Source organism: Phalacrocorax aristotelis, chromosome Z, assembly GCF_949628215.1.
Source record: "Phalacrocorax aristotelis chromosome Z, bGulAri2.1, whole genome shotgun sequence".
In the NCBI taxonomy this organism is placed as follows: domain Eukaryota; kingdom Metazoa; phylum Chordata; class Aves; order Suliformes; family Phalacrocoracidae; genus Phalacrocorax; species Phalacrocorax aristotelis.
The window spans coordinates 33,144,225-33,156,956 of NC_134311.1; the positions used below are offsets into that span (position 1 = coordinate 33,144,225).

Consider the following 12,732-nt stretch of genomic DNA (forward strand, 5'->3'; position numbering starts at 1 on the left):
CCACCACCGGGCCTGGGCACGGTTGCGATACCTGAAAAGAAGCAAAAGCAGAATCACGTGCGTTCATTCCGGTACCACCTCACACAGCGCAATGAGGCCTGAGCATGTTGCCTTTAAGGTGGTATCTACGTAAGTTCTCCACAAATAAAATGTGCTGCGTATCTTTTGGCACTATCAAGAACCCTCAGTAAAACTAAACAGCCATTTTTACCGATAAGAAACTTTTCCGCGGAACACTGTGTTTCAAGCTGCGTGTGAAAAATCTCCCATCTTTTTCGGGTAAGGAGTCTTTCCTCAGCACCGGCACACCCGGCACCGGCCAGCCCAGTCCAGCCCAGACCCCGCGGCCGCCGACGCCCCAGCGGCTGCCAAGCGGCCGTTTGGCAGGCGGGCAGCGCGCGGGGCCCTCGCGCCTCGCCGGCGGGAGGGCGGGAGGCGGGGGGGGGGGAAGGGCCGGGCCGGCGGCGCCCCGTGCGTGCCGCAGCCGGTCACGTGGGCGGCGGGAGCGGGGCCGGCGGTGGCGAGAGGCTGAGGCGGCGCCGGCGGCGCAGGCAGCAGCATGGCGCTGGCGCTGGGCGGCCTGGGCCTCCTGCAGGGCCGAGTCAGGCTGGCAGCCGCAGCCGCCGCGACCTCCTCCCTCGGCCGGCCCGGCCGCCGGGCGCCGGTGCAGGGAACCGCCGCCACTGCCGCTCTCCGCTCGGCCGGGAGGAGCTACGGTTCCGAGGCGAAGGAAGAGGAGGAGCTGCGGGTCCGGTACCTGGATGATGAGCACAAAGGTAAGGAGGGGAAGGCAGTGCCGGGGTGGCCGGCCCTCTCCCACGGCCCACCACCCGGCCGGGGTGACCCACCCGTGCGGGGCTCCCGCCAGGGACCGCGGCGGGGTGGGAGGGGGAGGTCCTGGGGGGGCCTGCCCGACGGCGAGGGGCGGGAAAAGAGCGGCGGCTCCTCCTCCTCGGCACCTCGGACGGTGGCTTCGCCGCAGGGCGCTGGGGACCCGCGGCGTGTCGGTCACGGAACTGCGTCAGCCTGGCCTCCGTCGGCGTTCCCTCTTAGGAGCGCCGCACCGTGTGTGCGCCATGTGCGAGGTACGCCGCCCCGAGCCGGCGCCTCTTGGCCGCTTCAGCGGGAGAAAATGAAGTTAAGCAGCAAACTGCTCTAGTGGGGCCGCGTCCCACTCCTGTCATGTGCTTGTGTGCAGGAGCAGACAAGGACACAGAAACTGTATCGACGTTTTCTGTCTTGGAACGTGTGGCTTCAGCACTCTTATTCATCTCATGCCGCTTTCCTACTAACTATCTCCTCCTTGCTTTTAGCGCTGTCAACTGCTGCTGACCTTGTTCAGCGCAGCTATACCAACAGTCTTGGTTTAACCCACCTGGTAAAACAAAGAAAATCCATCATCCAGAGTGATCTGGAGCCACTGCATCACTGAAGGGATATGTTGCACTTCTCTTGTGGTTTGGTGCTCACCAGATTTTGGTGGGGCTCTTCCTTTGGAGGTGCTTCACCTCCTTTGCTGGTTGTTACTTCCAACCCTTTTGGGTGCAGCAGGGCTAGGAATGGCAGAGAAACAGTAAGTGCAGACTCAGTTCCTGAGAGTTTATTTTTAGAGCCGCGACGTTATACCAGCTTTTATGGAGAGGGCCATAGTGTGGAACTCTGTTCATCCACAGCACATGGATCTCTTTTTGTGGAGTTTGTCTTGGAGTAACTGTACGTTGAGACGCACAATTCAGTTTATCTTTCAGCGTGTTAACGCAGTTATTTCAGACTTGTTGCAAATTCAAGCCTGTGAGTTGAGTATGCAAATCTATCGATTTGTATACATATACAGAGAGGTAACTTTAAAACTTCGATTTTAGCATGAGGCTTAGAAGATAATCCTTTTTCAAAGGAAAACTGAGGTTCTACTTCCGTCTGAGGGCAGGTCCTTCTGTCACTGTTAAAGAGTCAGTTAAGCTGATGATGCACCCTGATCCGGGAATCCACTTCTGTCTTAGTGGCTGTTCTGTGCCCAACTCTTTCCAGTTCCTTTAAGACGTACTTTAGTCCTGTTTTCTCAAGCAACTGTGGAACTTGGAATTAGTTTTAAACATCTATTTGAATTTTTTTTAAGTTATTGAGAATTGAGGAAGAGGCAAGGCAGGAGAAGAGAAGAGTTTGTGAGATGTTGGAGGAGTGTTTCTGCTTGGTTGTTTTGTGCTTTTCCAACAAGTGGTAGAAAACACTTGAGTCCTACCAAAGATCATTATTTCTGCTATTACACAAAAAGCAACAGAATTTAGTACCGTGTTCCAGCTATTGAATCAGCTCAGAGCCATTGCTTTTGTAATGTTACAAAGGTGTTGTTTACTGTGTATCCATCCTAAGTTCATTGCTGAGTGTTTTTGATGCCGATACTGTAAGTTTGATTGTGCAGAGAACTGGAGGAGGTTTTTGAAGAAAAGGTGCAGAGATAGCTAGAGTTTTGCATGTCAGTAGCCCACCTCTTTTTAACTTTTCTGTTGCAAAAATCTTTTTGAAGTTGTTTTTTCTTTCCTTCTTAGAATGTATATCTTTGTTAAATGCAGCATTAAAAATGCCCCAAAACATGGAGACAGCATTTGGAGTGTTAAATCAGCTGTGCCTGTCGTAAGGAAGAATTCAGTTTTTAATTAATGAATTCTCTTCAGGAGAGGGGATTTTCTTCATCTTTGCCTTTCAGAAGGACATAGAAAAAAATACTGTTTGTTAATAAAGGATAAGAACAAGGGTCTGGAATTAAGCCAGGAGGAGCCATTAGCTTCATATGCCTCCTTCGAGGAGGACAAAGAGCAGACCATGTTTCTGTGAAAGAAGCATGTCTCTGCTTCCTCCCTGTGCTGCTACTGCACACCCTCCTCCTTGCCTTGTCTGTCAAGTTCATCTATCTTTATCTGCTTACAGCATGACCCCTGCTGTAATTAAATTTGTAATGTAAAGACATAACATTACATTTGTAATGTAAAGAAATTAACCCCTGCTGCATTAGGACACTAACTTCTTATAAGCCCCTGTTGTTTTTCTTGGTCTTCTCTAACCTACTATTCCATTTCTACTGGTTCATGTTCTAGACCTTCCCTGGTGGGGCCCCAGTGCTGTTGCCTCATTGTATTCTTCCATTACCCTCTCCCTCTGACTACCTTTTACGGCACACACATGCTTGTTTATGCTGTGGTTATGTTCTTTCCACGCTTAGTCTTTCTGTGCTACTTGGAGAAGGATGTGTTGTCCAGGGCCTTTTACAGCTGAGGATACTGGGAAGGCAGGAAGACTGACAGTAACTATCATGTGTGTCTTGTAGCTCTAGACAAATCTTTCCCTGTGGGCAAAGCAGCAAACTGTCCTGCTTCATGACACTGTCAAGGGTTCATGTTTCCCCACAGTTTTTGGGAACTTGCTAAACATAAACTGAAATGAAACAATATTTGAAAGGGCTAATTATTGAAATTCTAATTCAAGACCTTCCACTTTCCACATTTGAACTGAATTAAAATAAAGATGTGAGATTTTTGAAGAATGTGGTTGTAAAATGCCTGTGTATTCTGAGCAATGTGTTGCAACTCGTGAAGCTTCTAGTGACAGTTTTGTGTGAGTATAGGTGAATGTCAGTGCATTAGTATTTTCAGAACTTTTAGCCAAGTTGCATATCTGATCACATTACAAATTTTAATAAACATAGGGCTTTTGATCTTTAAGTTATAGATAGAATTAGGAGAAATATCTCTGTAGTTTTGACTCAAGTGTTGCAGCATTGTTTGCTGTGATAGAAATATTTGTAAAATTTAGATTTTACGCTAGAACAACTCTGTATGCTTACATTTTCCAGCTTATATAGCTGGTTTTAGTTCAGTTAGAGTATGCAGGACAGCTTTTTGTCCTCATCAGTTATAATTTTAACATACATAGAATTGGCAGAACAACTATAGTCTCAGTTAAAGTTGTTTGTTCAGCTATTGGAAACTGATAGTTAGCTGATAAATCGGAAAATCTTTCCCTTGTGCTCTTTTTAAGTAAAGCAGGTCTGAGCAGATGAGATCTACTAATTCAAGAAGTGCAGGAAGGATTTTTACGTGGTGTTTAGAAATAAAAAAGGTACAGATATGGGATTTTGAAAAGTGTTTTTTGTGTTTCTTAAAAATATTGCCTAGAGCACATATGCATGATTTCGCACTTAAGTACTTGATAAGGTGATCAATGGAAACCACCGGAATTGTTCATGATGCACTCACCATAGATTCTTGTTTTGCTTAAGAAACTGTTCTAGGATAAGCATCTAAGTTAACTTGTCTGCCTTGCTTTATTTGTGTAGTTAAGTGATACAAGCTTAAAAATAACTTATGTCTCTTTGATCATCCCTTCATTTTTCAGTGCATAATTCAGAATTTTTTTTAGTTACAAAAAAGTACATTTGGATATATCATTTGTGTGAGTGTGTATACTTAATACAAATAAATGTATTTCCATAAGTACTTTTTATACAGATGTGTTGACTCTTTCTAGCTCAGGCAAAATTACTAATATGAGTGTAAAGACAGGAACTATTTGTAAGGAACCATTTAAATGTGCTTCTGCCAAACACTGAGGATGAATATTTTTTGAAAACTAAAAAGTACAAGATAAAACAGATAAAAATCATTATTTAAAGTAAGATTTCCTGTGTGCTGATACAAACTGTAGTTAAACCTTGATCTAATCACTTAAGTTGGTCCACGCTGTTCTGTACAGTATAGAAAGAAATATGGTCTTCTGTCTCAGCAGTTTTAAATAATGATAGCATCATATATTTTTGCTATCACTCTTAAAATACAAGAACCTTTCTGTATGAACTGCTTATATGCAAATCCCAAATTTAGTTTGCACCATGCAAGGAGGATGTTTCTGGGTATTTACAGGTATTTTGAACCTATCTTTGATATGTGTATATATATTTATCTCACTAAAATACATTTTTTGTCTTTATTATCTCTGACTTTCATGTAGTTTTCGCTTAAACATTAAGAATTATGTCACAGGCAGCTTTCTCTTTTGAAAGCAGAGAACATATTGCATGTTTGCATGTGCTTTTCCTCTGATGGTTGGCTAGGCAAGTAGTATGCAGGGATATGATTGCTTATATTAGACAGCACTGGGAGTCATCCTGGTCCCTAGTCCCTTGGAGAGCCTAGCTAATAGGGTGGAAGTTAGTTTTTAATATGTGGATGTAATTTATAATAGATGCACATTAATTGCTGAAGAGCATTCTAATATAATGTGGAGATGACTCCCAGGAAAAACTATGAAATTAATACTGAGTTTAGCATTATGTGAATGCTTATTCTTTTCTAGTATATCTGCCACTTCTTTGACACCATACAGACCTTGGAATTTTATTATTATTATTGCTTTTGCTGATATTTGCTGATGAATGTGATGATAACTTTTTACATTTTTTTTCTTTTACATATAGAAATTGTTTTCAAACTATTTGTCTTTCTATTTTGGAAAGCACATCTATATATGTATGCTTTAGGAAGAGTGAACCATGTTTAAATTCTTTGGATGACAATATAACTGGTATTTTGAAATACATAAGTTTTCTGTATGACTAACAATATTTGTCAGAATGGTTATCCCATGACAGTATTGCCTGAATGTTTTGCCTTTTTCTTGCCTTTTTATTTTATTTATAATTCGGTTAATGGAGCTCTGCAGTATTATATGGAGCCTGATTATTCCTTTTTGCCCTGGTTATGAAAATCTGTCCCATCTAAAATTGATACACCCATGTGACCAGGGGTTTAAATCTTGAGTGTGCCAAACGGGGAAGACTCAGCTTAAACAGTTTTTGCCAGGAGATTCTTGGGAGGGGCTGGGACTGGGGAAGGGAGAAAGATTAAATTCTCATCTGGAAATCAGGAATTCTATTTTTCAATTTCTGTTTTGTAATTTTGAGCAGATACTTAATCAGTCTTTTTTGATCACTGATTAACACATTGGGAAAACTTCCTGAATATTAATGCCATATTAAAAAAACCTAAGAATTTGTTTTAAGGAAGCTCAGGTACTATAGTAATGGCATATTAGAACAAAACTGACTCAAATGAGAATTCAAGGCATGTCTTCTTGTGTATATCACTGCAATATATTGTTTTCTCTTGTAAAACTTTTATGCTTTTCCTATTGTAGTTCTTGCTTCATCTTTTTTTCCTATTTAAGAACTAGAACAACTGTATGGGTATCATCTTTATTTACCTCTTATTTTTTGTGGAGAGGGGGATAGAAGTGGTAAATTTATGACTTGAAATGACATTGCTAAGAAGAATCAACTTGTATGATTTTTCTTCAAGGATCATCCCTTCGTAGGAAAAAATATTAAAGGTGCTTTAATGTTATTTGGAACTTCCCTCTGAACACACTGATATTGGTGGTGGAGCAGCAGTCTTTGGGCTCTGATGGGAAGAAGAAAACTGCAAGTGTAATTAAAAAGTGTCATTGCCTTTGAAAAAAGCATACTTCTGGAAAGGGCTTTATTTCCTAACTGAAGAACAGTTTGGGATGATAGCATCACTAGTTTATTCAAACATAGGATTTATAGTGTGCCTTAGAGTTTAAAATCAAAGCCAGGTTAAGTGTCTTTTTGTTGCTTTAATGAGTGATGCTGAATTTGGAGTAATCCTCCTGAAGAATAATTTGTGACAGCAGAAAGAAGTGCTACAGTCAGAAGCACTACTTGAACACTGTCCCATTTGCGTAAAGAGATTCCTGTGTAAGTGCTCAATAAGGACCCTTTCAAGAGGTCCTAGATGAACGCCTCTAACCACGGGGATGAACAGGTGGGAATTTAGGTTTACAGAGCAAGGGAGTGAAGGTCATTTGTGTTAACCAGGCTCCTCTCCCTTTTTAGGAGGTATCCATACATAGCAATGGATTGTATGGAGCAAGCAAGAGGCATGTATGCTCTCCTACTTGCGTTTAACCGTTTTTATTTGAATCCTGAGAGTGCTAGCTGGCAAATGGAGGACTTTGTTTTCAATTTTGTAGCTGCAGAAGGAGCAGGAGCTCTCTTTAATCTTGTCCTCTGTGTGTGCATGTGCACATACATGCAGGAGGAAAAAGAAGAAGGGGAGTGGGCTCAAGCACTGATAGGTCAGTCCTTTGGGAGGACAGGATTCCCTGAAATAAAAGAAGTAGTATGCACTGAGATGACAGGACAGGCACTCTGTGGAGGCTAGGAGAGCCAGATTACATATAGATTGTACATGCAAAGCTGAGTGGTGAAGTAGTAAATACCCAGGCAAATACTGAGTTTCTGGAATTTCTTTTTTCATCTGTTAGACTGATGGCAATACTGATGGGCATTTTTGTGGGAGATAGAGAGCCCCCTTCTTGTCTGTCATTCCCAGTCCCTGTCCTAGACCTTCCTCTTTTCCCCCTTACCCTTTCATTCTCAAAGTAAAACAAAAAAGTCCTTAATAATAAGACCTTACCAGGGCTGCATCAGTTTAATAGGACTGGTGCTGATGCTTAGAATTCAGGGAATACTGGTGTGTTCAGGAAGAAATTGTCTAAAAGATTGGTATAAGCTTGATAAACTTAGGCATTACCAAGATAAACTTCTCAGAATTTTCCTGTTTAATAATCATGCCTGTTAAACTGAGGGGGTGAAACAAGGACAAACAAATGGTATTTCTGCTGCAACATTCAAACTGTTGCACATGTAATCAGTCAGTGAGACAACTGATCTCTAACTGGACTAAGGGAGCTCTGAATATGTGATTGGAGCTGTGTACTAAGCACGGAGTGCAGTTTTTGTGTCTTGGGGGAGAATTTTTACATTATTTCTTTCATTTTAAGCAACAGTTCAGGTTTCCCATTGATAGCATTCTTTCTGTGTTTGTGACTTCCTTTTACCTGCATTAGAGTTGCTAGTCTTAGCTGTGGTGGCATTTCTTGCTTTAAGAAGTCTCTGAAGGCAGGCTGTGCAGGCTGTCTAAATATGGAAACATATGCTTTACAGTTAAGTACCTTTCCTGATTGCGTGTTAGCACTTCACATGCAAACATGAAATTTGTGCATGCAATTGTGTAATTACACATTCAGCCTTCATAAGCAGTATTTCTATGTGAAGGTGTTAAGGCCATATTTTTGTTCTTAAATGTCATTTCTGTTTAACATTGAAATGTTTAACATTGGAAGATATAAGTCAATTTATTTTCTTTCAAAAGCTCAGTAGTTAAGTGATTGCACTAGTGGTTTTTTTTTTTTCAGTCCTTGATGCTTTTTCTATAATTTCAAAATAGTAATTTATGTATATAATATATATTTTACTACATTGTAACAATGGTACAATTTTCTTCCCCTGCAGGAATTGTGGTGCTTGGATTAAACAGATCTCATGCCAAGAATGCACTTAACAAAAATATTTTAAAAATGGTAAGTGAAAAGAATAATTTGTAGTATAAAGGTAAAATATTGAAATTAACTACTTCAAAAAATGTTTGGTTATTCCCCTTCCTCCTTTTCTCTGTAGATGTCAAAAGCTGTGGATGCTTTGAAATCTGATAAGAAAGTACGAACTGTTATATTCCGGAGTGAAGTCCCGGGGATATTCTGTGCTGGTATGCAAACTTAATTTTCCTGAGAAGTTGGAAATCTGTATCTGATATTGCACAAAAAAAAGCCCAGATTCCAAGGAAACGTCTTGTGTATATGTTCATCTCAGTAGCAAACAAAATATTTTTTGTATGATTTTCCTCAATTGCTGACAAGAACCAAATACTGGTTTTATTCTTTCTGTGTCATAAAGTATTTCAAAATATGCAATAGATTATTAATGGTGGTGGAAAATTATTTAATTGAGCTCCTAGAAAGTCTTGCACATGCTTCAGAATAGGGCCAAATAATGCTAGAGGTCATATAAGGAGGCTGTGTAGAAAGCTGTATCAAAACCGTACCTTAAATGCATTAAAATTAACTTCTGATTAAAGAAACATTCTTAAAATTGAAATTCATTGTGAATGTGACTATTACTGCAGACTGAATGTATGCTCAAATTAAAAAAAAGAACAAACCAAAACCAAAAGCAACACACCCAAAGCCACATATCAAGCAGTCCATGTGCCTTGCCAAAGTGCTCAAGAAGACAAAAGCTCTCAACTACCAAACACTAGGAAACAGAATTTGTCAACGTGTCAAAATCAATTGAAGCAACCTTGTCTTTTGTGATATCAAGTGAATAGTCTCCTTATTTTCAGATGTCACATCCAGTTCTTTGTTGAAATTTAATTTAAATCTGTTTGAAACTGAAAACAGAAGTCCGTCAGTTTCTTCTTCATAATATATGAATAGAAGTGTCAGGAAAGAGAAGGAGATCAGTTCTAAAATCCTTCTTTTCTGATCATTTATGCAGTCATTAATCTTTATAGTCACACATAATTCAGCTTTAAATGCAAAATAGTTTTTCCAGTTTTTACATATGTAACATACGTAAGTACTTTTAAATGAGTTTAAAATTTTTTCTGGTTGCTTTTAATAAGTGTTTTCATCCAGATACAGTTTGTCACTTATAAGACTTGTGAAAAGAATTGTCCTGAAAAAAGGGAGTAATCAGTTCAGCATTTACTATTACGTATCAGTAGGTTAAATATGCATTAAATATGTTTGTATTATTCAGCACATTTAATTTAAAGGTTGTATCTTGTTTTAAAACAACAAGTTTTAAAGAACAGTAGCTAATAATCTTCAGAAAAAAAAACATTTAAAAGCTGTGGTTTTTAAACTGGTAAAGAATGCAGCATCAGAGCAATGCATGCAAATGGGGTTTCAAGTTAGGGTACATAACAGTAAGTTGTATAAGAGGGTGTATAAGAGGGTGGCCGTTGGATTTGTTTTCAGTTGTTTGTGGGTTTGTATTTTGTTGTTGTTACTAACTTTTTTATTTAACCCATTATTTTTATGGTAGTGTTATATAGGAAATAAGGGAGCAGAAGTACTGATTTTGGGGGAGAGTATCTCAGGTATGCTATTAATATTGTATTTATGAGCTACAGGTACTTCTACAGTATTCTTTGTTGGCTGACTTCGCAGAGATGTTTTGCTCTTAAGATTTAAATTAGGCATTGTTGCTGCTGACTAAAAAAAGGTGACTGAGAGTATATATACACAACTGACTGTAGACAAGATGTAAGGGTGTTTATGTGTGGACATTAGGAAGGGAAATTAGCCCTGAAAAGAGGACTGTTAAAGACTAGGGCTGGATAGCTATATCCAGATCTTAAACCAGGTAGTAGAGATAGGGTATGGACTAGGGTGTCTGTAGTCTTTTTAAAAAAGTGACAGGTAAAAGTAGGGTCCTAAGAAAGGAAACTCCTGCAGCTGAACCAGTGAAATAAAGGATGTTCCAACAGTGATAACTGAAATTTAGGGTGAACCAGAAGACTTGAGGCAGAGTTTGTCAATGAAAACAGGCAGAAAGAGCTCAGTGGCTGGGTGGGTTCCTTCTATAGATAACTTTAAGAGGTGTCTGTAAAGAAAATGAAACTAGAGAAAGCATAGCAGGACATGGACAAAACAGGTAACAGCTTAGGGAAGTACACTGAAGGGAAGAACATATTAGATGTAATGAGGCGTTTTCTGGAGAGGATGTGCTCAGAAAATTCAGTAGAAGGAAGAAAGTGTTTTCAAACTTAAATGTTAAAGGACAATGTGTTGTTTTAAGAACACCTAATTTCCTATTAAAAAATGTAAGGGTTGTCATGTGAAATGTTGTCACATTTTCATCTGCATTATATTGCAGTTCAATTAGGCTAAACTTTGAATGCTTCTTCTATTTTTTGTATTTCCAGTTGCATTTTCTTGCTTGCGTGTGTGGGAATGTATGTTTTTAAAAATAATTTTTTATGATGATTTTTTGGACCACCGTCTGATGTTTCACAGACCGCAGATTGAGAAACTTTGCCCTAGAATGTAATTCCCTTTTATGTGTGGAATGAAATCCAAGATCCTTAAATCTTGCCATTCCCCAGCTATCAACAAAAAAAATCTGTGAAAGCCACAAGTCAAGTGTCTTGTTTCCTTCTAAGGGATGGTCCACAAAACATGGCATCCAACTGCTCTTGCATGAAATGATTGAAAGATTTAAACTCTGTGGATGACTTCTGTGGATTTGACTATGATTCCAAATTATGGAATTTTCACATGGTGAAATGGGGGGGAGAGGGGGGAACAAGGAATTGTATAAAAGAATATAGACGTATGCCAGCAATCCTATCCTTTCATTTCTGCATAAAGGTTCGCTTTGAACCTTTTACTGCTGTTTTCTTTGTATCTTCCTTCTTATGCTCTATACATCCATGGGTGCAGAAAGTTCCTCATTAATACTCTAGTGTTGATCAAAAGGGACACCAGAAGTCAAAGAAGAGCTTGGCTGCGGTTAATAATGCATTATGTCTGTGAGGCCTTTGTGTGCTTCCATCAGAAGTGCTCTGGCTCTGAGTCACTTCTTGGCCCCTTTCTTTCTCTGTCTGAAGCCGAATAAATAAAATATTGGCCTTTCTGGAGTGAACATGTATGACCAGTCCTTGACTGTGTAAGCCTACACTGTGTCTCTGCCTAGTTCTGCAGCCGAGGCAGGTGAGTCTGTAAAGAGGAGTCTTTTTACTTCCTGGCAATATTTCATCCTCGAGGAAGGCAGTGTCTGTGCATGGGATGAGGCAGGTATCCCATGGGTAAAAAGTCTGTGATGAAGTAATTAAGAGCTGTGTTGTGTTCACAAAAGGGGCTGAATTACATTTACATTGGCAGTTTGCATAGCTTCATTTTTCATTATTAATGTAATTTTAATATGTATATTAGTGATATTGCTCAGGTAGTTTCGTGACCAGATTTTTAGGATTTTTCATCTTAAAAAAATTTCTGGAAGTGTAAGTGTGTGTGTAGTACTGTTGGGAGATACGGTACTATGAGGAAGGGAGGAAGGATTGTCCACAAGTTGTTGCAAAATCTTATTTTGGAGAGGCAGTGTATTCTGAGAGACAATCATACAGCTTCTGAAAGAAGTTAAAATTCCATTCCCCAAGAAATACATTTTTGTTTTCAGATAGTGTTAAATAATATTTGTGGTCTGAAGAGTTGAACAGCCTAATATTGCGCCTTAAAGCTTTTGTTGCCCAGTGCCCTAAGGCTCTGAATAAAAGGCAAAATAACATATATAGAACTTCTAGTTCTTATAGAATTTTGCATTTGGAAATGTTTTTTTCCCCTCCCACTCTTGTTGCTGTGTTTGGTGACGTAAAATGGGGATTATGTTATGTTTTGCTATTACAGACTATGGATATTTGAGATCAGTTTATTCTTTTCTTTTTAAACATTTTGTTTGTTGATGGTTACAGTAATTAAAGAAACAGACTCCTTTTATATTTTCTTCCTTCTCCTTTTCCACCTGCTATTCCTTGTACTGTTGTTTCCCTTAGGACTGTCCTGTTCCACCAGCCCTCTTTTCATGTCCTGTCATAAAGGCACTTGTATGTATTTTAAAATAAATTATTCCTCATGTGTTTGTCTCAGGCAGTAACTTATTTGCCCATAGTCCATTGGTTCAGTTTACAGCTCACACTAATAAATAAAAATCCCATGCTACTGTTTTACAGATCATCGTAGTTATTGTTTTATTTTCTTTCCTCTGGCGCCTTGCCAACCAGGTCAGTTGCTTAATTCTAACAGTCCCAGTCCAAT

At 39.6% G+C, this 12,732-nt stretch overlaps 1 protein-coding gene across 2 annotated transcripts in view; it reads left to right on the plus strand.

The window, feature by feature from the left end:
* The first annotated feature begins 487 nt into the window (after positions 1-487).
* AUH (AU RNA binding methylglutaconyl-CoA hydratase) overlaps positions 488-12,732 on the plus strand; it is a 119,582-nt gene continuing 107,337 nt past the window's right edge. The window contains exons 1-3 of one of the 2 annotated variants that reach the window (XM_075079837.1): positions 488-776; positions 8,366-8,433; positions 8,531-8,618. In XM_075079837.1, coding sequence (XP_074935938.1) covers positions 560-776; positions 8,366-8,433; positions 8,531-8,618 — 373 coding nt within the window. In that variant the 5' untranslated portion in view covers positions 488-559. The remainder of the gene's footprint in view (positions 777-8,365; positions 8,434-8,530; positions 8,619-12,732) is intronic. The other variant, XM_075079838.1, reaches the window with a different exon arrangement.